The sequence below is a fragment of the Ursus maritimus genome, unplaced genomic scaffold (assembly GCF_017311325.1).
Source record: "Ursus maritimus isolate PB19 unplaced genomic scaffold, ASM1731132v1 scaffold_1, whole genome shotgun sequence".
Lineage (NCBI taxonomy): Eukaryota > Metazoa > Chordata > Mammalia > Carnivora > Ursidae > Ursus > Ursus maritimus.
Genome location: NW_024423343.1, coordinates 24,270,777 through 24,296,348, shown reverse-complemented (window position 1 = coordinate 24,296,348; position 25,572 = coordinate 24,270,777). Strand labels below are relative to the sequence as shown.

The following is a 25,572-nucleotide window of genomic DNA, read 5'->3' as shown; positions in this document are numbered from 1 at the left end:
TAACACAATGTCCAGCACCTAAAACAATATATTGTTCAAAGTTAACTAATTTGGAGTATGTGTCCATGTGATATATTTTTACTGACTTTGAAAATAAGCAATAAAATTTTTCAGTTCTTTTCTATACCTGTTCAATTATTTAAATTAAACAACTATCCTACACAATTTACTTGGAATTGGCCATATCTGTTATAAAAATATAAAACATGTACATAGAAGCATGTACAGAGAATAATTGTTTAGCGCTATAGAGTCACGTGATTTAATCTATATTTGAGATTAAGGTTAAAAATGGAAAAAAAATGCCATTTCTTTTAATAAACTGAGAAAACAGTAAAAAGTAGAAAAAAATTGTGACTTTTGTATGGTTTGGTTTTGCTTTTGTTTGATAAACTTCAAATTACATTTTCCTTTTTTTTTAATCTTAATTCAACTTTATTTACTTTTCACATTACGGAGACTCTCAGTATTGAGCAGTTTAAAATGCAGATTCCTCTGCAGAAGAGCTGGCCCTTTCTAAGGCTTCCATAGAGCCACATTACCTCCCTAAACAATGACAGAAGTATATACTGGATGAAATATGTCCTCTGCCAAAGTGTTAACAATTTTCATTTATTAAATATGTTTAAATTCTTCCTTATTATTCAATGATATTCTTAAAACCAGGAAACATATTTAAAGTAAGACCTAGTCATAGTTTTAAGTTTTAGTAGCATGAAATTATCACACTATTAATCTTAACTAAAGGTACAGAGTGGTGATTTCCCAGAGCTTGGATCTAACCAGCAACCTATAAATTTATGTGATCCTGCTTTGGTCAGGAAAATAAAGATGCTGGTGTCCAGTCTCTTCCAATATCCTCTCCTCCCCTAGGCCCTTCTCTAGGAATGAAAGATTCAAGATAATTTGCTATGTAGACAGTTTGTTCTATAGCCCCTGGAGTTTTCAACCAAAGAGAGTTTACACATTCTCTAATACTCACTGCTGAGGAACAGCATGGGCTGACAGGATCCCTAGGTTCTAACTGCCCAAGGTGACAACTAGACTTGTGCAGACCCATCTCCATTGCCTCTGGTGGATGTGGTAGTGTATTGATAAAGAGTCTCCTCACCGTTCTCCAGAAGTTACTAAGACAGATAAAAGCAGAGTCACTCTGGGTAAAGAGCAGCATGGCATAGCTTGCTGGATAATGACTGGTTCCTATTACCTTCCTGCCTTTCAAGGCAGCATGAAAAATCATATGGGGACCTCAACTTACCAGCCTGCTGCCTTGTTCACTTCCCTCCCTATGTTTCTTCCCCTTTCTCTTTTCTTTTCCCCTCCTTCTTTCCCTCTTTTACCCCTTTTATTTTCTTATTTCTTTCTTTCATCTATCTGTCCTTTTATCTTTTCTCTAATATCAAAAGAAAAATATGCTTATTAAACAGAAGTGTTGGAGACTCAAACTACCAATAAACCTGCACATTGGCTATGCTTTTTGATTATTGTACTTTAAAAATGTCAGAGAAATTAAATATTTGAAGGTCACTATGCTGACAGTTCTGGAGTCATATTCTGGAATTCTTTGCAAAGTGACATGAATAAATGGGAATTTACCAAATAGTTTATCTGATTTCCTGTTAGTACAGAAATACATCTTTAAGTTTATGCTACTTGGTGCTATACATGTTAATGAGATGACTTTTCTAGTCCCATCACTCACTTGGGGGAGCATAGGGAAGTGGAATGCATGAAGCACGCTAAATGCAAATATCATTTGGAGAACAACAGTTTTTAGTTAAAAATGTAACCAAATTTAAGCAAAATACTAATGATCCCTATATCCTATTTGATATATCCCAAAAGATTAATGGGTCTAAATGAGTTACTAGTCTTACATAAGTCTATACATAGAATTTAAGAGAGTGGTGAATCAATGTTTTTGTAATCTTAATGAAAATAGCAATTGAGGGGCACCTGGGTGGCTCAGTCAGTTAAGCATTTGACTCTTGATTTCGGCTCAGGTCCTGATCTCGGGGTCTGTTATTGAGCCCCACATCAGACTCCACACTCAGTGGGGAATCTGCTTGAGATTCTCTCTCTCCCTCTGCTCCTCCCCTCCACTCTCTCCCCCCCCTCTCTAAAATACATAAATAAATCTTTAAATAAAGAAAATAGCAACTGAAAACATAAATATTAAACTTTTTTATATTCAATGCTGTATGTCAAAGGTTGATATGCAGTGTTTATTCAGTAAAGAGCTTGTTTAAGGATGTTATTGTATTGTATTATATTTTGCATTTCAATGCTTTGAGATTTTAATTTTATAGCAACTTTTGCTTGTCCACAAGAAAGATAATAATTCAATAAAATGTTTCTTGGAAATATTTTTCTCTGAAAATTATTTCACTTTTTGAAACACCTTTAGAGGTCCGAATCATTAAGCATTTATGGAGTGTCCAGTATATGGCAGTTAATGTGCTTAGCACTTTACTTATATTAACTAATTCAAAAATTATTACCACCCAAAAGGTGCTATTAATAAGCCCATTTTTTCAGATAAGATTAAATATTTTGTACAAGTTCATTCAGCTCATAAATGAGGATTCAAACCATACAACTGACTCTGGAGTCCATGATACTAACCACAACACTGTAATGCATATCTAAATTCACACAAAAGCAATTTGACATTCTTTATTATATCAAGATATTTAGGAAGTAGAAATCAAGTGGATTTGTACTTTGCTAGAATATTTTGATTTCAAAGTTGGGTAAAGAAGTATATTTTTGAACTTCGGTTGTGTGTCAAGTGCCATGGTAGATACTCTACATTTTACCATTGCATTTGGACCCCCTGTGGATGTTGGCACTCTTATTACAAAGAAGAAATTAAGGTTGAAGAGGTTAAGGAATTTGTTCAAGGTCATATATGTAGAATTTATCAGACGCCAAAATCCTTTATCTTTCAAAAAGATACTATTTCTCAAAGTAATTGGGGCCTGGAGGACTCCATTAGAAAATTAGCTAAGAAATAAGATTAGATGGCTTCTGGAAATGCCACTAGCCCCAAAATACCTCCTTTAGTAGAATTCCCTAAAGTTTAACATTCATGGGAAAACTCTAACCTGAAAAAATCCATTGAGTCTCCAACTGTTGAAACCTTATTATAAATTAGTTTGTCAGACCATGGTCTAAGCTTAGAGACCATATCTAGGTCATTGCAGATATTTGAGTCCAGTGTTTCTCAAAGGGTGGTAAACAAAATAATTTCAGATATATAGAGTACATTAAATAGCACTGAATCACATTGTGTGAAAGTTCTTCCCTCTGATTATACCAAAGTGAAAGTCTCAGTGTGGTGTCTCTGTATCTTTAACAACTCAAACTCTTGCCATTCTTTTTTCCTGAAAGAGAAAAAGCAAACCTCAGGCTCCAAGTCTTTGGCAGTTATGCTTTTTCTTAGCATTAATGTTTTATTATTTTATATTTATGTTGGAGATACTGGAGTTTCATTTTTTGGTCATAATTTTGAATTTAATTTTAAAATACATTTAATTATGTAGAAAAATGATTAAAAATAAATGGAAATAAGAATATAGCTTTTTGCGGGTAGAACAAAAATTATGAAGACATTTTAATATTGACTAAAGCTATAAAATACTATCCTAATCTAATATTTTCATTTTACAAAAGAGAAACAGGAAACTCAGAGAGTTAAATAATTTGCACTGTATCACATCATCAGAGAGTTAAAAGACTTGGTCTTCTGTTTTTCCATTACCTATTTGGAATTAGCACTATGTAAATTTGAGGCAGCAAAGTACAAAAACATAGCAAAAGCAAGAGTGACATGAGAATTATATGGAGAATACCCAAAAAGTAGGTCAGGGGTAGATACAGATGCTTTCTGTGACATCATTCAACAAGCAAAACTGTTACTCAAGAAAGATAACAAAATGTCAACTAACTCCAGGCAAGATGAAATCTAATAGCTAGGATGTTGTTTTAATCCTCCCAGGACAAACCACCCAAGTATCTTACCATTTGTTTTTTTTTTTTTTTTTTTAAATATTTTATTTATTTATTCGACAGAGATAGAGACAGCCAGCGAGAGAGGGAACACAAGCAGGGGGAGTGGGAGAGGAAGAAGCAGGCTCATAGCGGAGGAGCCCAATGTGGGGCTCGATCCTGGAACGCCAGGATCACACCCTGAGCCGAAGGCAGACGCTTAACCGCTGTGCCACCCAGGCGCCCCAACCATTTGAATAAAAGACTGAAAAGTGAAAAGTATTCAATAGTAAAAGAAGGAAGTTTTGAAGAAAGATAAGAAGTATGTTCAGGGGACATGCTAATGTTTTCTATGTTATACCTTAATACTCTCCAAATAACGTAGGTAAGAAATATCATAAATAAATAAAGTTACAAAGGAGAATGAGGGGGAGAATTTGTGATTCCAGAAGGGCATCAGCTACTTCTAAACACCTTGTTAAATATATTATTAAAAGGTTAGAAATGTTACTATCAGCCTATAACTGAACAACATAGAGTGTATGCCAGGGAAATAGTCTAACTCTTCAAGAAAATGAAGTGCCAAAAATTAAAAATGAAAAGACTAGAGGTTTTCCACCAACTTCATACCAAATGCACAAAATTCTGTCCCTCCTTTCTTTATCTCTCTCAACTGAGTACCCACAGTAGAAAGAGAGCAAAATTTTATGGTAGAGACAGCAGTGGACAGTAGAATGGATATAAGATTTGGACAAGGAGACCTGAATTCAAATCCTAGCTAAGCCCCCTTTCTTGCTGTTTGACTTTGGCAAGTTCTGTCTTCTCTGAAAAACGTTGTCACTGGATTGTTGTGAATACATAGAAGAAAAGCTCAGGGAAGTGAAGAGAACGGACATTAAGTGGGAACCTATAATGTGCCAGGCTCTTTAAATTCATCTTTTCTTTGCTGCTTTATGGTGCCAATGGCCCAGTGCCTGGAAAATACAAGGTGTTCAATTAAGAGTTCCTGTCCATTTTCGCTATCTAACAAGGCACCCCATTATATTGTTAGAATGCTCTAATTGTTAGCAAAATTTTTATTTTAAGCCAAAATCGGTCTCCTTTTAACTTCTGCCTAATTCTGTCTTCTGGAACAACTCAAAACTGGGCCACTCCCTTTTCTATGAGAGCCCCTTAAATATCTGAAAACAATTACCATGTTTCCCTTTAGTACTCTCCTCACCAGGGTCAACACACCCACTTCTTTCAAACTGTTACTTTTGAGACAGGGCTTTCTGGAAACATACTGTCCCAATTGCCTATTATAAACACAATCTAAGTCAGTCAATTCTATCTTTCAATGTAAGGTCTTTATCTGAACATAATAGTCCAAATGTAGTCTGAAAAAAGCCGTGGCATCAGGGCTGAGCGGCGTACTGACCAATGAATTAGACTATCCTTTGAGCAGCATTCATGCTAGCAGGCTATGTGACTTGTCCACATGTATTTGAGCATGGGGCAGGGGGGAAGGTCTGTTACACAAGACATAATTAAAAAATTAAAAAGCAATAAAGACTAGATCTATTTCTGTGGGAAGCCATATTGCAACAATTTGCTGTGAGGTTTCCCCTTTAGTTAACTACAGATATTGTATGAATTCCATAATGAAGATGTAGAAGGCATTAATTGGACTTAATTACCTGTAAAGTTAAACTCTGCTATGAGTTCTTAAGTCTCTTCAGAATGTTCTGGGTTTAAGTTCTGCCAGCCACTGATGCATGACCCTGAGCAAGTCAGTTAACCTTTCTGTGCCTCAATGCCCTCATCAGCAAAATGAAATTTTCCCATTACTTCACAGGGATAGTGAGAATCGCTCAATTAAAAAGACAAATTGTGCATAAACACGAAGATACTGAGGCAAAAGGTGCCTTATAAATCTTGAACAGAGGAGTCAAAGGTTTTTAAGGTGAAGCTCTCCCACTCGAAAGATTAAAAATCTAAGCAATTTGGAAAGCGCTGTGGAGTACATTCTACACATGCTTTATTTATTAGCATATTTCTGCACTCTTGGCTCCCCCTCAGCTCACCCAAACCCATCCTGTCCACAGACCTTTCATGTATTATTTGCTTCTCTTTTCTTCTAAACTTTTTCACCTGGCTTATCCCTTCCTAAAGGACTCACCTCCGTTCCTTTTATCATATTCCTCTCTATTTGTGTCACATGTCAGTTAACTTGTACCTTTTGCTTCCTTAGGAAGGCTATTGGAAGGCCAGCCCTAAGAGTGCTAATACCTTCCCAGCAACCTCCTTCAAGGGGATTAATAAAGCAGATGCTTTTGGTACTGCCTCACTGAAACAAAATGAGAACTGGAGACAGAAAGCCCAACTAAGTCACACTCCAATCATATCTGATAAATCCTTCAACCGATAAGGAGGAAAATCCAAATGGGACTTTCCCAGAGCAGAGTTATCTGTGAATTCTGTTACCAGAACTGCTTTCAAGTTAGCTCCTGCAATAAATTGCAGTCCCCCATCTTTGTAAATGTGTTAGAACTACGTACAGCAAACAAAAAGCCAAGCTTTTTAGGGGACTACATCTCTTAGAAAGAAAATTAGGTTATTGCTCCAAAATGTTTAAGCATGACTAGTCTTTTCCTGAGCTTAACTTTGTCTGCTGAACCTCTATCAGAGTTTGGGGGGGGGGGTGCAGCAGTCCCCTAGTTTTTGCAAACAGAAGTTATACTGAATAAATGCTTTAATAACTCCATTCCCTGGATACCCTCCTACTTAACATTTTCCTACGCCCTGATGGTGGAACTTGGTTGAGGTACAAAGTACATTTCCATTAAGAACGTCTTTCTGAAAAACTGAAACCCAAGGTATGCCACTAGATAGCTTTAGAAACAACCCTCTGTCTGTCCTGATTATAACCAGAAAACTGCATGTATCCAAGTGCCCAGTTGTTTTTGTCTACTTCTTCACCCACAGTCTCTCCATACAGTTAGTTATGAAGCCTTATTAAATCTTTGCTTACAATGATTATTGAATGCATCTCACATCTTCAACTGTCACTGCAAACAACTGGTTCCAGGCTCTCTTCAACCTAATATCCTGAACATGAAAATAGGCCCACAGTCCCGTAAGATTTAATTCCCCAAATAGTATTTTCACCTGAATATCCTGTCAGATCTTAAAAGCTCACCACAGTTTGACTCTGACCTCTGTTTTCTACCTGGATGTCCTACCACTTCCCTGTTTCTCTTGTATCTCAACTCCACCCCTGATACCACAACTTAATCCTTCCCTTTTAGTCTTTTCTTGCCTCCAGATTTGTGTAGTGAATGAAAAATGGAGATTTTCCGACTGAAAGGACACCAAGAATTCCTTCTCCATTTTCTCTATTCTTTAATAACCTTCATTCTTTTTTCACAACTAACTTAAGCTGTATGTGCTCTACGGAGTTTTAAAAAAGACCTTATTTTTTTATTTGAGTTTAGGTTTACAACAAAATTGAGAGGAAGATCGAGATTTCTCATAGACCCCTTGCCACCATACATATGTAGCCTTCCCCATTATCAACATCGCTCACCAAAATGCTACTTCTTTTTTTTTTTTTTGTTACATATTTTTTCAAGGATTTTATTTATTTGAGAGAGAGAGAAAACAGCTAGAAAGAGCATGATCAGGGAGGAGAGGGAGAAGCAGGCTCCCCACGAGCAGGGAGCCCAATATGGGGCTTGATCCCCAGGACCCTGGGATCATGACCTGAGCCCAAGGCACACGCTCAACCAACTGAGCCACCAGGGTGCCCCTTCTTTTCTTTTTTTTTTTTTTAACCAAGGATGAATCTGCACTGACATATCAACATCTCCCAAAGTCTACAGTTTATCTTAGGGTTCACTCTTGGTGCTGTACATCCTATGGATTTGGACAAAAGTATGATGACATATTTTTATCATTCTATTTTCACTGCCTTAAAAATCCTCTGTAATCTGCCTATTTATCTCTCTCTGCCTCTCCAACCTACCTGCCAAGAAACAACTAATCTCTTTTACTATCTCCACAGTTGTTCCTTTTCCAGAATGTCATATAATTGGAATCACACATTATGCAGCTTTTCAATTTGGCTTCTTTCACTTAGTAATATGCATTTAAGGTTCCTCCATGTCTTCCTTTCATGGCTTGATACCTCATTTCTTTTAAGCACTGACATAGATTCCATTGTCTGGATGGACCACAGTTTATTTACCCATTTACCTACTGAAAGATATCTTTGTTGCTTTCAAGCTTTGGTAATTAAGAAACTGCCATAAACATCCATGTGCCTGTTTTTGTGTGGACATAAGTTTTCAACTCCTTTGGATAAATACTAAGGAACACAATTGCTGAATCATATAAGAGTGTATACAGTTTTGTACAAAATCACCAAACTGTCTTTCAAAGTGGCTGGCCTTGCCCCTGATTCCAATGGAAGAGCTTCAAGTTTCTCTCCATTAAGTATGATGTCAGCCATCGTTTTGTAGATAGTCTTTATTAAGTTGAGAAAGCCTTTCTCTATTCCTAATTTTTATAATGAATGGTTAAGTTTTTATCGTGAATAGGTGTTGGATTTTGTCAAATGTTTTTTTGCATCTATTGATATGATCATGTGATTTTTTTTTTTTTTTAGTCTGTTGGTATGATGGGTTACATTTATTGATTTTCAAACACTGAACCAGATTTGCTTTGAAAAATTTCACTTGGTCATGATACATAACTCTTTTTTATATTTCTTTGGTGTTGACTTGCAAATATATTATTGAGGATTTTTACACCTACATTCATGAGAGATTGGTCTGTAGTTTTCTTTCCTTGTAATACCTTTCCCTGGTTTTAGTATTAGGGTAATACAGGCCTTAGAATGAGTTAGGAAATATTCCCTCTGCTTCCATCCTCCAAAAGAGATTGTATAGAATCAGTATAACTTCTTCCTTAAATGTTTGGTAGAATTCACCAGTGAGTTCATCTGGGCATGATACTTTCTGTTTTAAAAGATTATTATTGATTCAACTTATTCAATAGAAATAAGCTTATTCAAATCACCTGTTTCTTCTTGTGTGAGTAATGGTAGATTGTGTCTTTCAAGGAAATGTTCCATTTCAACTAGGTTATCAAATTTGTAGGCATAGAATTATGCACAGTACTCCTTCATTATCCTTTCATTTTCCATGGTATCTGTAGTGCTGTTCCCTTTTTCATTTCTGATATTACTAATTTGCGTCCTCTTTTTTTTTTCTTAATTAGCCTGGATAGAGCCTTACTGATTTTATTGACTTTCTCAAGGAGCCAGCTTCTGTATTTATTTTCTATACTGATTTCCTATTTTCAATTTCATTGATTTGAACTCTAATTCTCATTATTTCTTTTCTACTGCTTACTTTGGATTTAATTTGCTTTTTCCCCCCTAGTTTCCTAAGGTAGAAACTTAGATTATTGATTTTATTTTATTTTATTTTTTTAAGATTATATTTTTAAGTAATCTCTATAACCCAACATGGAGCTCAAACTTACAACCCCAAGATCGAGTCATGTGCTCTACCAACTGAGCCAGCAAACACCCCAGATTATTGATTTTAGATCTTCCCTCTTTTCTAATACATGTCTTCAATGCTTTAAAATACCCACCAAACATTCTTTTGCTGTAGCCTATAAATTCTGCTAAGTTATGTTTTCATTTTCATTTAGTCCAAACTATTTTTTTAGTTCTCTTGAGATTTCTTTTTTGATTCATTTGTTATTTAGAAATGTATTATTTAATCACCACATATTTTGGGATTTTTCCAGATGTCTTTCTGTTATTGATTTCTAGTTTAATTCCACTGAGGTCTGAGAACAGACACTGCATGGTTTCTTTTTTTTTTTTTTTTAATTTTTTTGTGTGTGTGTTAAGATTTTATTTATTTATTCGACAGAGACAGAGACAGCCAGCGAGAGAGGGAACACAAGCAGGGGGAGTGGGAGAGGAAGAAGCAGGCCCATAGCGGAGGAGCCCGACGTGGGGCTCGATCCCAGAACACCGGGATCACGCCCTGAGCCGACGGCAGACGCTTAACCGCTGTGCCACCCAGGCGCCCCTGCATGGTTTCTATTCTTTTAAATTTGTGAAGGTCTGTTTTATTGCCCAGAATGTGATCTATCTTGGTAAGTGTCCCATGTGAGCTTGAGAAAAATGTGAAGTCTGCTGCCATTATATGAAGTAGTCTACAGATGTCAATGATACCCAGCTGATTGATGGTGTTGTTGAGTTCAATTATGTCCTTACTGATTTTCTATTGCGGAATCTGTTCATTTCTGAGAGATGTGTGTTAAAGTTTCCAACTATGATAGTAGACTCATCTATTTCTCCTCGAAGTTCTATCCATTTTTGCCTTACGTAGTTTGATGCTCTATTGTTAGATGTTATATACAAGTTGAAAATTACTATGTGTTCTTGGAGAAGTCACCCTTTAACATTAGGTAATGCTCTTCTTTATCCCTGGTAACTTTTCTTACTTCAAAGTCTGCTCTGTTTGATCAATATTGCAATTCCTTTTTTCTTTTGATTAGTGTGAGCATGGTATTTTTTTTTCTCCATACATTTACTTTTAATCTATATGTGTCTCTATATTTAAAGTGGGTTTCTTGTAGACAATGTATAGTTGGGTTATACTTTTTTTTATTTACTCTGGCAATCTTTTAATTTGTATATTTTGATCATTTACATTCACAGTGATTATTGATATAGTTGGATTAATATCTAACATATTCATTACTCTTAAAGAATTGTTGCCCTTGTTCTTTGTTCTTACTTTTGCCTTCTACTCTTTTTCTGCCTTTTGCTTTTTTAATTGAGATTTTATATGATTTTATTCTCTCTCCTTTCTTAGCATATCAGTTTTACTTTTTTTTTTCTTTTTTAGTGGTTGCCCTAAAATTTGCATTACAATTAATCCAAGACCACTTTCAAATAACATGCCACTTCATGGTTAGTGTACCATATAATAACAAAATAATCCAATTCCTTCCTCTTGTTCTTTGTATTATTGCTGTCATTCATTTCACTTACATAAATATTCTTAAGCATACATAATTAAATATTTTATTGCTATTATTATTTTGAATGACCTGTTATCTGTTAAATCAATTAAGAATAAGAAAATAAAAGTTTTTATTTTACCTTCTTTTATCCCTTCATCTGTACTCTTCCTTTCTTTATGTAGATCTGACCTATATTAGTTTCTTTCTCTTTAAAGAACTTTTAACATTTCTTGCAAAGTAGCTCTACTGGAAACAAATTCCTTCAAATTTTGTTTGTCTGAGAAAGTCTTTATTTCTCTTTTACTTTTGAAGGAATTTATCAGGGTACAGAATTCTAGGTTGGCACTTTTTTTTTTCTCTCAACACTTAAATATTGTATTCTATGCTCTTTTTGCTTGCATCGTTTCTGAGAAGTCAGATGTAATTCTTATCTTTGTCCCTCTGTAGGTAACGCATTTCTCCCACTTCTTTCAGGATTTTTTTTCCTTATCTTCAATTTTCTGTGGTTTGGAAATGATATGTCTAGGTGTTGGGTTTTTTTGTTTGTTTGTTTTTTGGGTTTTTTTTTTTTTTTTTTTTGTCATTTATTCCTACTTGGTGTTATCTGAATTTCCTAGATTCATGGTTTGGTATGTGACATTAATTTGGGGAAATTCTCAGTCATTACTGTATCAAATATTTTTCTATTGCTTTCTTCTCCTCCTGGTATTTCCATTATGTGTATGTGACACTTTCTCTAGCTACCCACAGACATTATTTATTCTATTCTATTTTTGTTTGTTTGTTTTCAGTCTAGGTTCTCTTTGCTTTTCAGTTTTCAAAAATCTTATTGAGATATCCTCTAGTTCAGAGATACTTTCCTCAGTCATGTCCAGTCTGTTAATAAGCACAGCAAAAGCATTCTTTAATTCTATTACAGTGGGGTTTTTTTGTTTTGTTTTGTTTTGTTTTGTTTTTATCTCTAGCATTTCTTTTTGGTTCCTTCTTAGGATTTCCATCTCTCTGTTTATGCTGCCCATCTGTTCTTGCATACTGTCTACCTTATCAATTAAAGCTCTGAGCATATTAATCATAGTTGTGTTAAATTCCCAGTCTGATAATTCCAAGAATCCTGCCATGTCTGTTTGTGATGCTTTCTCTCTTTATATTGTGTTTTTTTTTTTATTTTTTTTTTTTTTAATTGGCAGACAAGCTGGGGAAAAAGAACTGTTGTAAATAAGACTTTAGTTATGGGGTGGTAAGGTGTAGGGGAAGGGGAAGCATTCTATAGTCTTATAATTAGATCTCAGGCTTCTAGTGAGCCTATGCCTCTGGACTGTAAATATCATGAGTGTTTCTCAGGGTTTTTTGTCTTTTTTGTTTGTTTGTTTGTTTTGGTTTGGTTTGGTTTTTTGTTTGTTTGTTTGCTTGTTTTCCTATTCTATGAGGTGGAACAGGGTGGCTAGATTAGGCTGGAGTTGAATATTTCCCTTTCCTATGTCAGTTAAATTCTTATATCACTCTAGTAGATTAGGCCCTGGTTAACTAAGTTCCACTGAGGGCAGGCCTTGTTAAGAAGAAAAAAAAATGCATTTCAAAATGGTTCCTTTTCTCCTCTTTCTGTAGAAGCCTGAGGGGAATTTTCTCAGAATATTTACTGTAGGCAACTGCTCAAGCTCCTGGAAGTAAATCTCACCTTATTGTGGAGCTCCCTGTGACTGGGCCCTTCTGAAGTTTTTAACTCTCATAGTTGTCTGCCCTAATCCTCCAGCAACTTGTCAATTACAGTTCAGTTTTTCCTACCCCAGCAGTGGTTCACACAATGGTTTCAGCTGTGAGTCTCTGCTCTAGTTAAAACTTAATTCTCTGTATTTGCTTGTCTGTCTCTACCATCTGGGGGGCAATAATTTGCCGTATGTCCTCCTCTTTCTTGCAGATCCAAGAAAAGTTATTGATTTTTCAGTCTGTTTAGCCTTTTACTTGTTAAGATGAAGTGATAATTTCCAAGATCCTTATATGCGGGACAGGAAACTATTCCATGACCCCTTTTTATGCTACCCCCAACACACACATCTAAGTACATACTATTCAATCATTCAACATTTATCTCACAATTTGTGTGTGTGCGTGTGTGTGCGTGCGTGCATGCACACACACGCACACACACCAGGCAAGGTGAATAGTGCTGGAAATATAAAGATAGATAAAATATAGTCCTTGCTCTCAAGGGGATTAGAATCTATTCTGGGTATGTCTCAGGTATTTACTATCTATACCACTCTCTCAGTATTTACAAGGTTTAAGCTAGGGACTGCCAACTTATAGCTCTATACTAACTTCTTTGTAAAGCATAGCACAACAAATTACAGACTTGGCCGACAATAAACACCTGTTTTTGGATAAATAAAAATAAATAAAATAAAAATAAATATAAATATACATAGTAGTTGCCTAGTTGCTGCCTTATCAATTTCCCTCAAAGCATGTTCTAAGTAACAGATAGGTCATTGACAAATAGTGGGCAGGAGCAAGGCAACATGAAAGTGTCTGAACTATGAGGTGAAAGAACTGGGTTAAAGTGCATGTTTTCTTCATTAGCAGTACAGTCCTGAGAAAGTGACTCTATTTCTTGGAGCTTAAGTGTCATCACTTATAAACAAGCATAATAACATTTAGACGTAAGGTTGCAATAAGGAGTGGAAGACAGAAACAGCATAGCACCTTGTACGTCTCAACAAATCATATGTATCAGGTATTATTAGTCCATGACAACCTAAAGGTAACTCTAAAAATGCCTATACATACTGTGTTTCTTATTACAGAGAATACAGTTTTAATATAACAAAATTCACTGAGATAAAACTACTTAACCCAGTTTATCTGCTCAAAGAACAAAAGTTGTTTGACATTTACTCTCATTGCTCTACACAATACCGACATAAGTTGATGAAGATGCAAAGTGCATTCCACAGTCCAACACATTCCTACACAGAGTCACACATGCTATCATACAGATATACACTAAGTACTAAAACACTAATTTTGATTGGATTGGTGGTGAGGGGCAGGGATGACAATACAGGTTGAACTGGGTACATGTACAGGGGTACATGTTAAGGTTTAAGAATTTTCCAAAATGAGAAGGGTGGAAAGGCATTCCAGAGAGGAAAAAAATTGCATACAAAAGCACAGAGTTTGTAAAGAGTAACTGGATATAGGGGATTATGTTAATAGAGGGAACTTCAGATATTCAAAGCAGGACGGAGAAGAAGATACTTACAGTTGTGAAAGTCATATGGCTTTGATCTTCACACAACCAAGTCTACAACCAGGCTACTCACTCACCCATTAGGTTTTTAATGTATGAGTGTTAAGTATCTAAGTTAAGTTTCCCATGTTTCCAATTTAGGTAGCATATTATTTATTACAAACCAAATCATTTCATGGAACATAAATAAAAGACACCATTTTTTCTACTAGACACTAGGGAGAGGAGATTCAAATAGAAAAGTAAATAATGTAAAGAAAAAAAAAAGATGCCAGTGCAATCATTTTCTTTTCCTGACTAAAAAAGTTATAGAGTATAAGAATGCATTCTTACTGTTATTCAATTTACTTATCAATTCATTCCACAAATATTTGAGGACCAGCCACTATATGATAGACACTCTATTATGTGCTAGAATCCTACAGTGAACTAGACATGGACTTCACCCTCAAGGTATTTACTATTTAGAAGAGTAGGCAGAAATTAAACAAATACTTAAATAATTGCTATAAAGGAAGTGCTATAAAGAATCATAGAGTGCTATGAATGTAGTAATGGGAAGAATTCAGTAACATATGGGAGTTAGTAAAGCTTCCCTCAAGAAATGACTTTTAAAAGGAGACTTGAGGGGCACCTGGGTGGCTCAGTTGTTAAGCGTCTGCCTTCGGCTCAGGGCGTGATCCCAGTGTTCTGGGATTGAGCCCCGCATCAGGCTCCTACACTGGGAGCCTGCTTCTTCCTCTCCCACTCCCCCTGCTTGTGTTCCCTCTCTCACTGGCTGTCTGTCTGTCAATTAAATAAATAAAATATTTTAAATAAATAAATAAATAAATAAATAAATAAATAAAAATAAAAGGAGATTTGAAAAGTAAACAGAACTTAGCCCAGACACGAATAAGGGCATGTATTTATGTTTGTTGGTGGGGAGAAGGTCTTAGAATGAAAGGAAGGGCAATCAAGCTAGAGAGAGCTTAATATACAAAGGAAGTTGGCTAAGACTGAAAGATAGCCATGAGTTTTAATGTGATCAGCAATAGTGGAGGACAAGGCACGGGCCAAATAATATAGGAACTTAATAAGAATTTTGGCCATTGTTCTCAGAGGATGGGAATTTTAAGAAAATAAGTAATATAATCCAGCATTTAGCCCAATTTGCTTATACTTTTTACCTGTTTTTCTTTCATGAACTTTTCCCAGTGCTTCACTGATGCCTCATTAAATTCTTTCATGAATGTTTCCCAATGATTCCATGAGGTGATGTCTTTTAGACTGTTGAAACAACTCTCACTCACTACATAGAGAGTTTGTACATTTTTAGCTATTGATTATTTCTTAAAAACAACCAAGTGTTTGACTTGCAATTTCACCTCTTTTAAAATATAAAATCACTACCATGCAAAACTGAACCTTTAAAAAGTTTTGCAAAAATTTACTGTGAAGTCTTCAGAGCATAGCTCAACAGAGACTACCTAGGGATTGAGAGAACAAAAAAAGAAACCCAATAGGGTTAGAGAGTCACTTCTTACTAAGCATCTACCAGGTGCCAAGTACCCTACTAGGTACTTTTATTTTTGGAAATCCATGTGGCACCCAATTGCTTAAGAAGATTTATTTCAACATTCAATTACATATTCTGATTTCCATGTAGAGATTGAATAGAAATGATTTCGGAGAGGCTTATATTTACTAAAACAAATACCTCAATTTTATTACTTCCATTATATATTTTAATATAATATTTTACAGTTAAATGGGTTCAAATCAGGGATCAGGAGAAATAATTATAGTGTCTCTAAATGCAACAGTCTTCACATTTTATTTTTACACTTTTGAACTTCAAATTACACTCTATGTGACTGAAGAGAGACCTTTAAAATTGATTTGGTCTCATACAATATTGCTCATCTTTTCTTTCTTGAAAGAAAACAGTGTCCCATTTTAAGAGTCAGAGAAAAATAAAGCTAATTAAAAAGTTCACGGTTATGAATTTTTAAAAGGTTTTATTTGATTATAATCTACTGTTTGGATTTTAGAATCAAAACATAGCCCATTGCCAAAATGCTTCTAGTTACTCTTAAAAACTCACATAAATATCATTTGTTTAATGATATTTTTATATTTTATTCAAAGACCTCTCTCTTTGAATCAAGGTCTTTGCTACTTAGAAATAAAAAAGGTAAAGAAATAACCTTTATACACTCAATTCCCCTGACCAAAGAGTACCTAAGAATCATAGAGTGAAATGGGTTTGTTACTTGCATATTTCACTAATTAAGGTTAAGATAAGCCTATAAATTCATTATACTCACCGTTTAAGCCAAATTTAAACACCACAACCCCTAGAGATACAAAGGAACATGTTGCATCTGCTCAGCAACTTAATAAATTCATTTTTATTTAAGCACATTTGCAACAAGGGCATTTTTTTTTTTCTGGAAAATGCATTGTAATTTAGGAACTTAAAACTTATTTTAAGAAGTTTTCAGTAATAGTCTCTTAGAAACATTATATAGGTTTAATATTTTATAATAACTTGACTCGGTCCTAGAAAAATGGTTACTAATTAATACTTATATATACAAGTGTAAATGGTCACTAATTTATATTTATTATACATATTACAAATTATACTGATCTATTTCTTATTTCTATCTTTCTTTCCAATACTCCTTCATATATATATTTTCTACTAAATGTACATCGCTTTATTGGTACTACTAAATTTATTTTGTTTCTAATATTTACAGAAAACTGTCAAATATCTACATTTAATATTTCATTTAAAGGATTAAGAAGAAAGTTTGAAAAATATGCTTATATAACTGCCTAAGCAAAAATGTAGACATTTTCATCTTTTATCATGTAAGATTATTGAAGAGCATCAGGATTTTGAGTTATGTATGTTTTCAGATTAAATGGTATTTAACCTTTGAGGAAATTTTGTTTTTTCCCTAGGCCAAGTATAAATTGCATAGCTTTTTAAAATGCAATACAACTCCTATGATTAGATTTAGTACAAAATCAAATTTCGATTTAAAAGCCAGCTGTAAATACACACATGCAAAATTGCATATGTATTATATTTAACAGTGTTAGAAACAGCTTTCAGAAACTATCAAAGCTTTGAAAATTCCATTTAACCCAGAATGCCTGCTTTGGCCCAAAAGACATGTTTAAACATTATTCTACTTTCTTTTTGGTATTCCCCATCTCAATCAGCTAAGAGTTCTTCATCAAAATACAGCACATACATTTTACCATAAATACAGTTTTATGTGAAATTCAGACAAAAAGAGGAATTAAGTAGAGTTGAAACAGCTTGTCTTAGTCTAATGCTTCTTTAGATATATTTCTTGAAGGTGCAGTTTCTTTGAACCTAATGATGATTCATTCTAAGTATTTTGATATTGAACTTCATAGTCTTTTCTTGCCACCTGTCCCAATTAGTGGCATGGAAGAAAAACTTACGCTACTATGCTCAATGAGTAAATACTTAAAGAATCTAAATACTTGATATAGGAATCTTATTTACTTGTCTACCATTTAATAGAGTTACAAATATATCACTTATTTATGTTACAAAGTTATTCAGGAAATTTTAAATTCAAGCTTGTTCTCCCTTACTATGCAGTACAAAATATATGAACAGCTGAAATAGGTATGCTGTATTAGAAAATAGTGTTCTTACATCATCTTTCAGATAAATGTGAAAATATAATAAATATGGATCTACCTTATTATGTCATAGATGTTTCATCTAAATGGTGTTTTCCCCCTCAATTTTTTTATGATTCTAAAATAGGACCACTTTTTTCATCCTGACTCCAACCAATCTCTCCAACACAATCTCTCTCACATAAGTCATTCTATCTGGTATTTAATGAGTTAAAACCAGACAGAGGCAATGGTCACCATTGTTTAAAAAAATCCATTCAATAAATTATTTTCTAACCTAAAGGAATAAAGTGCTTTGTAAATTACCTATTTATTTTTAAATATGAATTCTTCAACATAGCACTTTGATAAATCATGCTATGCAGCAGACAGCTTAACTGAGGCACAGATAGAGTAAATGAGGATGAGAAGGATAAGGGAAACAAATACAATTATAAAAAACACTCCCTATACTGTTGGATTTAATTCTGGTCATCTGCTTTGAATTGACAAAGGACAATAAAAGGTAGACCCTGAAGCTAGAAGTAGGCTGAAATGTAAATATTTCAGAATTTTATATTAAGCCTGACTGGTTACTGAAAACAGCTAAGGAATAGGTGAAAGCAGTTACATGTTGCAACTTGAAACTCATTACTGCCAAGCATCATCCCTGATTATATTGTAACAGAATTATGCTAATGAAGCCAAGGTCTTAGGTTCCAGTGAGCCAGTCAGCATCTTGCAGTCTCTGAGTTACAGCTTTATCTGCTTTCTTGCAAACATGTGTCCTTACTCAGAAGAGGAACTATGTGTGAGTATAACATGAAATAATGTAGGTCCGTTACCAGCACTGGAAAAGCAATGCAAATTTCATGCCCAATGGACAGTGGTTGTAAAGCAACATCCTCATATATGAAGTATCCTATATATAACCTAATAAAGGAGGATGATAGCTCAATGACATTATAAGATACTAATTATTGACTAAAAGACAAAGATAATATTTGAAATAAAAAATAAACATTTTCTTTGGTAGAGAAAAATGAACGATTTATATGACTTCTAACAAGAAATAATACTGGAATTTTATTTTTAAAATTAATGTTTTAGATGGCATTATTTCTTATATATCCAAATATTCCCTATAGCTCTGTGCCAAATATACAATAAAAACAGCTATTTTTTTAAAAAAATGTTTTCTCATAAAACTTATTTTCCCATAATAACATGTGTTATTCATCATCTGAGGGAAGATACATTTAAAATATATTTTCGTTTTAAAAATCTATCCTTTCTGACTTTTTCAAAAACACCACCTTTTGCCATCAAAAACAAAATATTAATGCTGCTACTTGGAGAGATATCTTAATGCATTAATTTATTTTGTATTCATTTTTCAGTAATAAAACATCTATAACCATTAAGATTTAAGGCTTCTATTCTATATTATAGCATAGAGAGGTTCAATGAATTACTAATATTTTGAGCATTCCAGGTCAATGGATCAACGGTTAAAATAAATTTAACTCTTCATAATCCTAATAAACACAATTTCCAAAACAATTTTCACACTACTAAATTCAAGCCACAGATTACAAATTATTACTTCTTATAGTAATGATTAAGAATGGTATCCATACTCCTCATATATATGTTACATTATGTATTGCACTGCTTTACATTTAGTTGGCACGTAATACTTATTTGCTTAAAGTGAATGTAAAAAATAGAGAAAATAAATGCAAAGTATAAAGGTTGGTAGGTCTAAAATGTACCTTCTTAGAAGTGTTGAGTTATTGAATGCCAGCAATAGCGAAGAAGACCAATGGAATGACAAAGGAGAGAAAACGCTCAAGAATTCTAATGAGGGTAAAAGGTCTTAAAGTTCATTTCCATTATTTGCTATATTTCACCTTGTTTGAGAGAGTTCACAAAGTGTAAGACAATAACACAAAATCTGCAATTTTTATGCCTTGCTGTTTTCTATTATGTCTTAACCTTGTGACTGTGATAAAGTACATAGTAAATAAGTTTTAGAGCCTTTTTCTAGCCAACTACATGGTGTCTCCAGGGTCTAATGTTAAATATTGTCAACTAGATCTTTTTTCTCCAAGAAGAAATGCAAAAACTGGGAGGTTACAACAAAGCTGGGTGAAAAGGTACTTACAGAGATAAGCACCAAGATTGATAAAATAAAAGCATTTTGAAAATGATGCATTTCAAAGTATTTCAATAAAACATATCTAACAAAAATTAAGGAAATATCTCCAAAACAAAATAGGGTGGTTTTTTGTTTGGGTTTTTTAGATTTATAATATAGAAGTACATCTTCCATTTCAAAAGCGTACTTTTTCTGTGTTCTAGATGGGGTATTTTGGTTTAAAAAAAAGAAAACAAACCTACCAAGTTTAAGGAAAAAACAGAAAATCACTTCAAAGTTACTCAGAAATTTCAGGAGTATCCTATGGGCTACTGGCTGTAAAACAACCAGTCATCAGAAGCAGACCAGAACCTGGAAATTCCCTCACCAGTAATTTGGGGTGAATGGCCATTTTCTCTTTCTCTGCTCTCTGTCTGTTTCAGTGTGTTGGGTCCATTCTGCTGTCTGCACAGCCCCCTCTGACATCCGAATGACAAGAAAAAAAAGATGACTACATTCTGGTACCCAACTGGTCAAGAAATCAACTGATACAGAAAATCACAGGAAGGGATTCTGATGGACCCAGTGTGTCTTATACCCACACACCTGATCTGTGGTGGTGTCATACTGACATAACATGAGGAGGGGTAGAAGATTCATCTGGAGAACATACACTACACAAAATAGTGATCTATAAAGTATTATTAAGTTTTATGAAAGTATTCATTTATCTGTCCATTAGGCAAATACTTAATGAAAGCTTATGATATTTTAGGCCCTGTTCTAGACACTGACTATTCAGATAGTGAAAGAGGTAAACAGAGTACCGAGGAAAGCTGCTTTCATGAATTATAGAAATTAGAGTGGTTTCATACAAAACAAATAATAAAACAAAATACTATGAACTTGCTAATTAGAGAAGAAAATAAACACGGAACATCTTTTAAAAACAAAAGTAATTTCCTATGTTCTTAAAGACAGAAACTAATTCCAGAATTAAATTTAAGATTCCTATCCTGCTGTCTCTCTGAATACATTATTGAGCCATTCTGAGAGGAAGGGAAATTGCACACCTCTGTAAGTAGTTGCTCAGTGAATTACAGTTATATAAATATATCTGAAGGCTATGTAATACATAGAATAGGCTAATTCAAGGCTACTACTCACTCATACAATTCAAAACTTATTGGAAATATTAGCATAATTTAAAATGACTAGTTTTCCTTTACATGCACTCTACTTATTATAATGTGCCAATATTGGACAGATTACGTACTTCGAAGGGAAGCCACTGAGAACACAAATGAACCATAATGTAGTTATCTAGAGTAAAATTTTTATATTACAGCTTTTCTGTGCTATCTGAAAGTAGAGTGTTCTGTTAAACCCTCCCTACTCTGAAATGGTACGAAGAAGCCATGATCATTTCGTAAAAGTGAAAATCCTTTTCAGATTTCTTCTGGTTAGTGAAAACAGGTAGTCATGTAGATCTTACATAAAAGTGAAGTGACATAAAGTAAGTTTTGAATAGTGTAGAAAACGGGTAAATGGAGAGCTTTTAGCATATTCTAAGGTACAGTTAGAATACAGTAGCATAATGAAGATTTCAGCCAGTGGTGCCTGCTTTTAGGGCTCATTCAGAAAAGTAGTTAGAACACTGACCTGACCAAAAAACAGAGAATGTGGCATCTGGAGAGGTCTGTCCTTGGCCCACTTTCTGGTCTAAGTATTTTCAATCCCCCTTGATGATTTTATCTAAGCACCAAAGGTTACTCATTTGAATGCTGATGTCCCCTGAATACCTATCTATAGTATAAGGCTCTCTAGCTCTCCAATTTAACATTTTATTCCATCCCCAAATTTATCTTCATACACACTACACTATAGATTCTGTGAAGGTGAGAATGATATGTGAGTTACTTGCATGCATATGTCTAATATCTAAAGCAGTATACATTAAGTACACATTTATTAACTCTGACTTCGGGCCTTCTTTCTAAGCCTTCACTTACATTACTCTCCTATTGGAATTCCTTGCTCTTCCATTCACCCACCTTGTAAGCTCCTATTCATTTTTTCATGATTCAATTTAAGCACCTCTTTGATGAAATTTTTCCTGAATCTTTCAGAATTAGCCATTCCTTTTTTTGCCTAGCACTCGCACCTACCATTAGCGCAAGACCTTACCTTCACTCAGATTCTAGCTTCTCATTTCTGTCTTAGCAACCATAATTTTTTATATATGCATATATACATATTGTATACATTATACACACACACATGTATACACACACATATATACAATATTTATGTATTACTCATCTGTAACCCTCTACAAGACTGCCAGATTATTGAAGTCAAGGACAAGAGACTACTTGCTATTGTATTCTTGGGTTAAGATTATCTTTTGAGTGAATACATACATGTCATGGCCAGAAATAGTTAGTTTTCAAAGGAACAACAGATAAGTGAAACAATAGAACGGTGTTATTAGTAAGGAAAAAAAAAAACTATTAGAGCTATCTTTAAATAAGATGACAATAAAGATATGTTCACCAGGCAGTGCAAAGTTTACATGAACTTTTAGAGATGCTACTTAGGTTCCAACAATTATTTTATTTAAAGAAACAAATTATTTCTTGTTCAATGTAGAAACCTTGGTCATCCTTATTTTATTCTTTCCCAAATCTATTATTCTATTATCTTACTTTTTACTAAAAATGGTTCCTAAAAGGGTAGAATATCTAACAATACGGACCATGTTGCTCAAAGATCTGTAGGTTACTTTTGTATTTCTAAATATTAAAAATTGAACTTAAATCTGTTTTTGATCACTGTTCGCTGTTACCTTATAAGAGTTTAGAATTTTAAAATTATAAACATTAATAATAATATTTTATGTTCCTTATTTTTAAGACTTCCATTTACAATATCCATGATTATTTTTTGTTAAGCCAGTGGAATCTTGTTCCGTGTACAGCAAACAAAGCCAAGAAAACACAAGAAGAAAAACAAAGATCTTAGACTGCCTTTTAGAATTTTCTCATATTATTCTGATTGAATAAACTATTTAACCTATTTCTTTCCCCTGATTCAGAATTCAGATCTCAGTTTTCTTTTTCTGTAACATCATTGAGCTTCTTGGCGTTTCTAACCAAATCAGCTCATATGCCATCAAAATCTTATTTTGATGTCGAAGAATAAAATCTATCTTAAAGTAATCAACACAGGTTAGAAGCTTGTAAACAAATTTTAGTAACTAATGATGTATTCCTTTGAAGTGGGTATTCTAGGATAGCTTACAAGTATTCTCTTCTTGAAACAAGGGTCAAAAAAAACTGTTAAGCTCTTCTAAGGCTATTCTAGAACTTAGATAATTTTTACTATTTACTTTTGATAAACAAAAATGTCATAACTAAATATCATACTTGTTAAAAAGTTTTAACATATAACTCATAGAACCAGAGCTCTGTTAATCAAGCAGCAGAATATGGAAACATCTTCAGTCCCCATACTGATCCCAGTATGACAGTCATTTTATAGACAGGTATCATAAGCTTCATAGTATTAGTTAAGTTTTGAGGTTGTTTATTTTCTGAGGTTGTTACCCTTCTAGATATATTTGTTACATAAATTCAAAGTATTTGAAAATCATTGCCTTTTTTTACTACTTATGTAAGTGCAGAATTATTTAAATTATCAGAGTTCTTTAAATAATTCACTATATCCTAAATAGTTTACCGTATCAGCATTTGAAACACTTTCATCTTGACTTACACAAGACAGTACTCTTGAGAAATGTGTAAATACTACTGAAAAAGTCAAATATATTATAGGGATGCTGTTATTTAAAATACATCCTATTAGTTCTTATATTAAGCATAAATTCATAGGTATGCAGAAGACCGTATGTCTTCGAATTTCAGATTTTCCTATTACCTATTCTGATTAAAGCAAAACATAAGAAATGGAAGGCACAAAGCACTGATAGTCTGTTTAACAGACTAAGGATGTAAATGAGAGCCTACACAAGTTTGCAAAAGGACTGGTTGTCTCTGAGTAACTTTATATATACACATAGGCATTTATGTGCATGCATATATCAACCTACATAAGTACTTTTAATTCCCTGTGTCTAATTTAACTAATTTGTAGGTTTTCAAAAACAGATGTCATTTTTCTTCTACAGATAACAGTATTAGTCTTATTATGGTCATATGGAGTAGTCTGAAATTTCCAAAGTGACAGAAAAGGGACAGAAAATGAGATTATACTAAAGTTACCAATTCTTATCTGATTGGTCCTCTGACTCTCCTAGTCCCCAGCCTAATTTCCTCTTGCCTGCAATTCAGACAAAAAAAAAAGCAGACTTGCTAGATATCATGTACCACAGGCTGACAGAATCTTTCATCAATCTTAGGGTAACAGTAACTGTGCTGAACTCAGGGTGTCAGTCATGATGGCATTGTTACTCTTGTTCTTTTCCTAGGCATGCCTCGGTATCTCTTATCTTCTGCCTACAGTCATGGTCCCTGCCAGGCAGAAGAGCATCACCATCAAGTACAAGCAAGCTGGTCGGTCTTTATGCATTGTGACACCACTGTCCACTCACAGAGAAGAGAAGAGAAAGAAAGAGACAGCTTACCCGCAGAAAGGAGAGGTCCCGGTTGTGCTCGATGCTGGTTATCTCCAAGTTGCCCATGACGACCTCACAGTTCTCATAGTATTTGCGCAAGGCTCGGTACTGCTGCTCCAGGTCAGAGAGAGAGCTCAGCTTGTTTTCTGTTCCTGCACACACTGCCAAGACAAGAAGAGACAGAGGAAGTTATATAACCTCTCCATGACATATACAATGTCAATGTCTCCCTCAACTCTATCCCACACACTCCACTCTGTTTCCCTGAATTAAAATATTTTGAATGTCAGTAACACCCTTGAACCACACAGATACAATATCTTCACTTTCATTTTTCCCCAGCTATATTATGATACAATTGATACATAACAATGTATAAATTTAAGGTATACAATGTATTTGATACACTTCTATACTGTAAAATGATTATCACCATAGCATTAGCGAACACGTTCATGTCCCATAATCACCATTTCCTTTCTGTAATGACATTTAAGATCTACTATGTTAGCAATTTTCAAGTATATAATACAGTATTGTTAATTATAGTCACTATGCTGTATGTTAGATCTTCAGAACTTACTCATCTTACAGCTGGAAGTCTGTACCCTTGATCGGTATCTCCCCATTTTCCTCACCCCTAAAACCCTGGTAGCCACCACTCTACTGTTTCTATGAGTTCAGCTTTCTTAGATAAGACATGTAAGTGACATCATAGTTTTATATTCCTAAATTGGATGCACGAAGCACAGAGACAAAGAAGGCACGGGTCCCAAAGAAACAGAGCAAGGAGTGAAAATTAAAACAATCGCAGTTGTAGTCTATACATTTTAAACATATACTAGAAACAAAATATGTTACAAAATATGA

General features: G+C 34.2%; 1 protein-coding gene across 1 annotated transcript in view; it reads right to left on the bottom strand.

The window, feature by feature from the left end:
• The window catches only part of ERBB4 (erb-b2 receptor tyrosine kinase 4), a 666,536-nt gene extending 641,205 nt beyond the window's left edge, over positions 1-25,331 (bottom strand). The window contains exons 1-2 of the mRNA XM_008687562.2: positions 25,286-25,331; positions 24,712-24,863 (exon numbers count right to left, since the gene is read on the bottom strand). Of these exons, the coding sequence (XP_008685784.2) occupies positions 24,712-24,863; positions 25,286-25,331 (198 nt within the window). The remainder of the gene's footprint in view (positions 1-24,711; positions 24,864-25,285) is intronic.
• Positions 25,332-25,572: the final 241 nt, after the last annotated feature.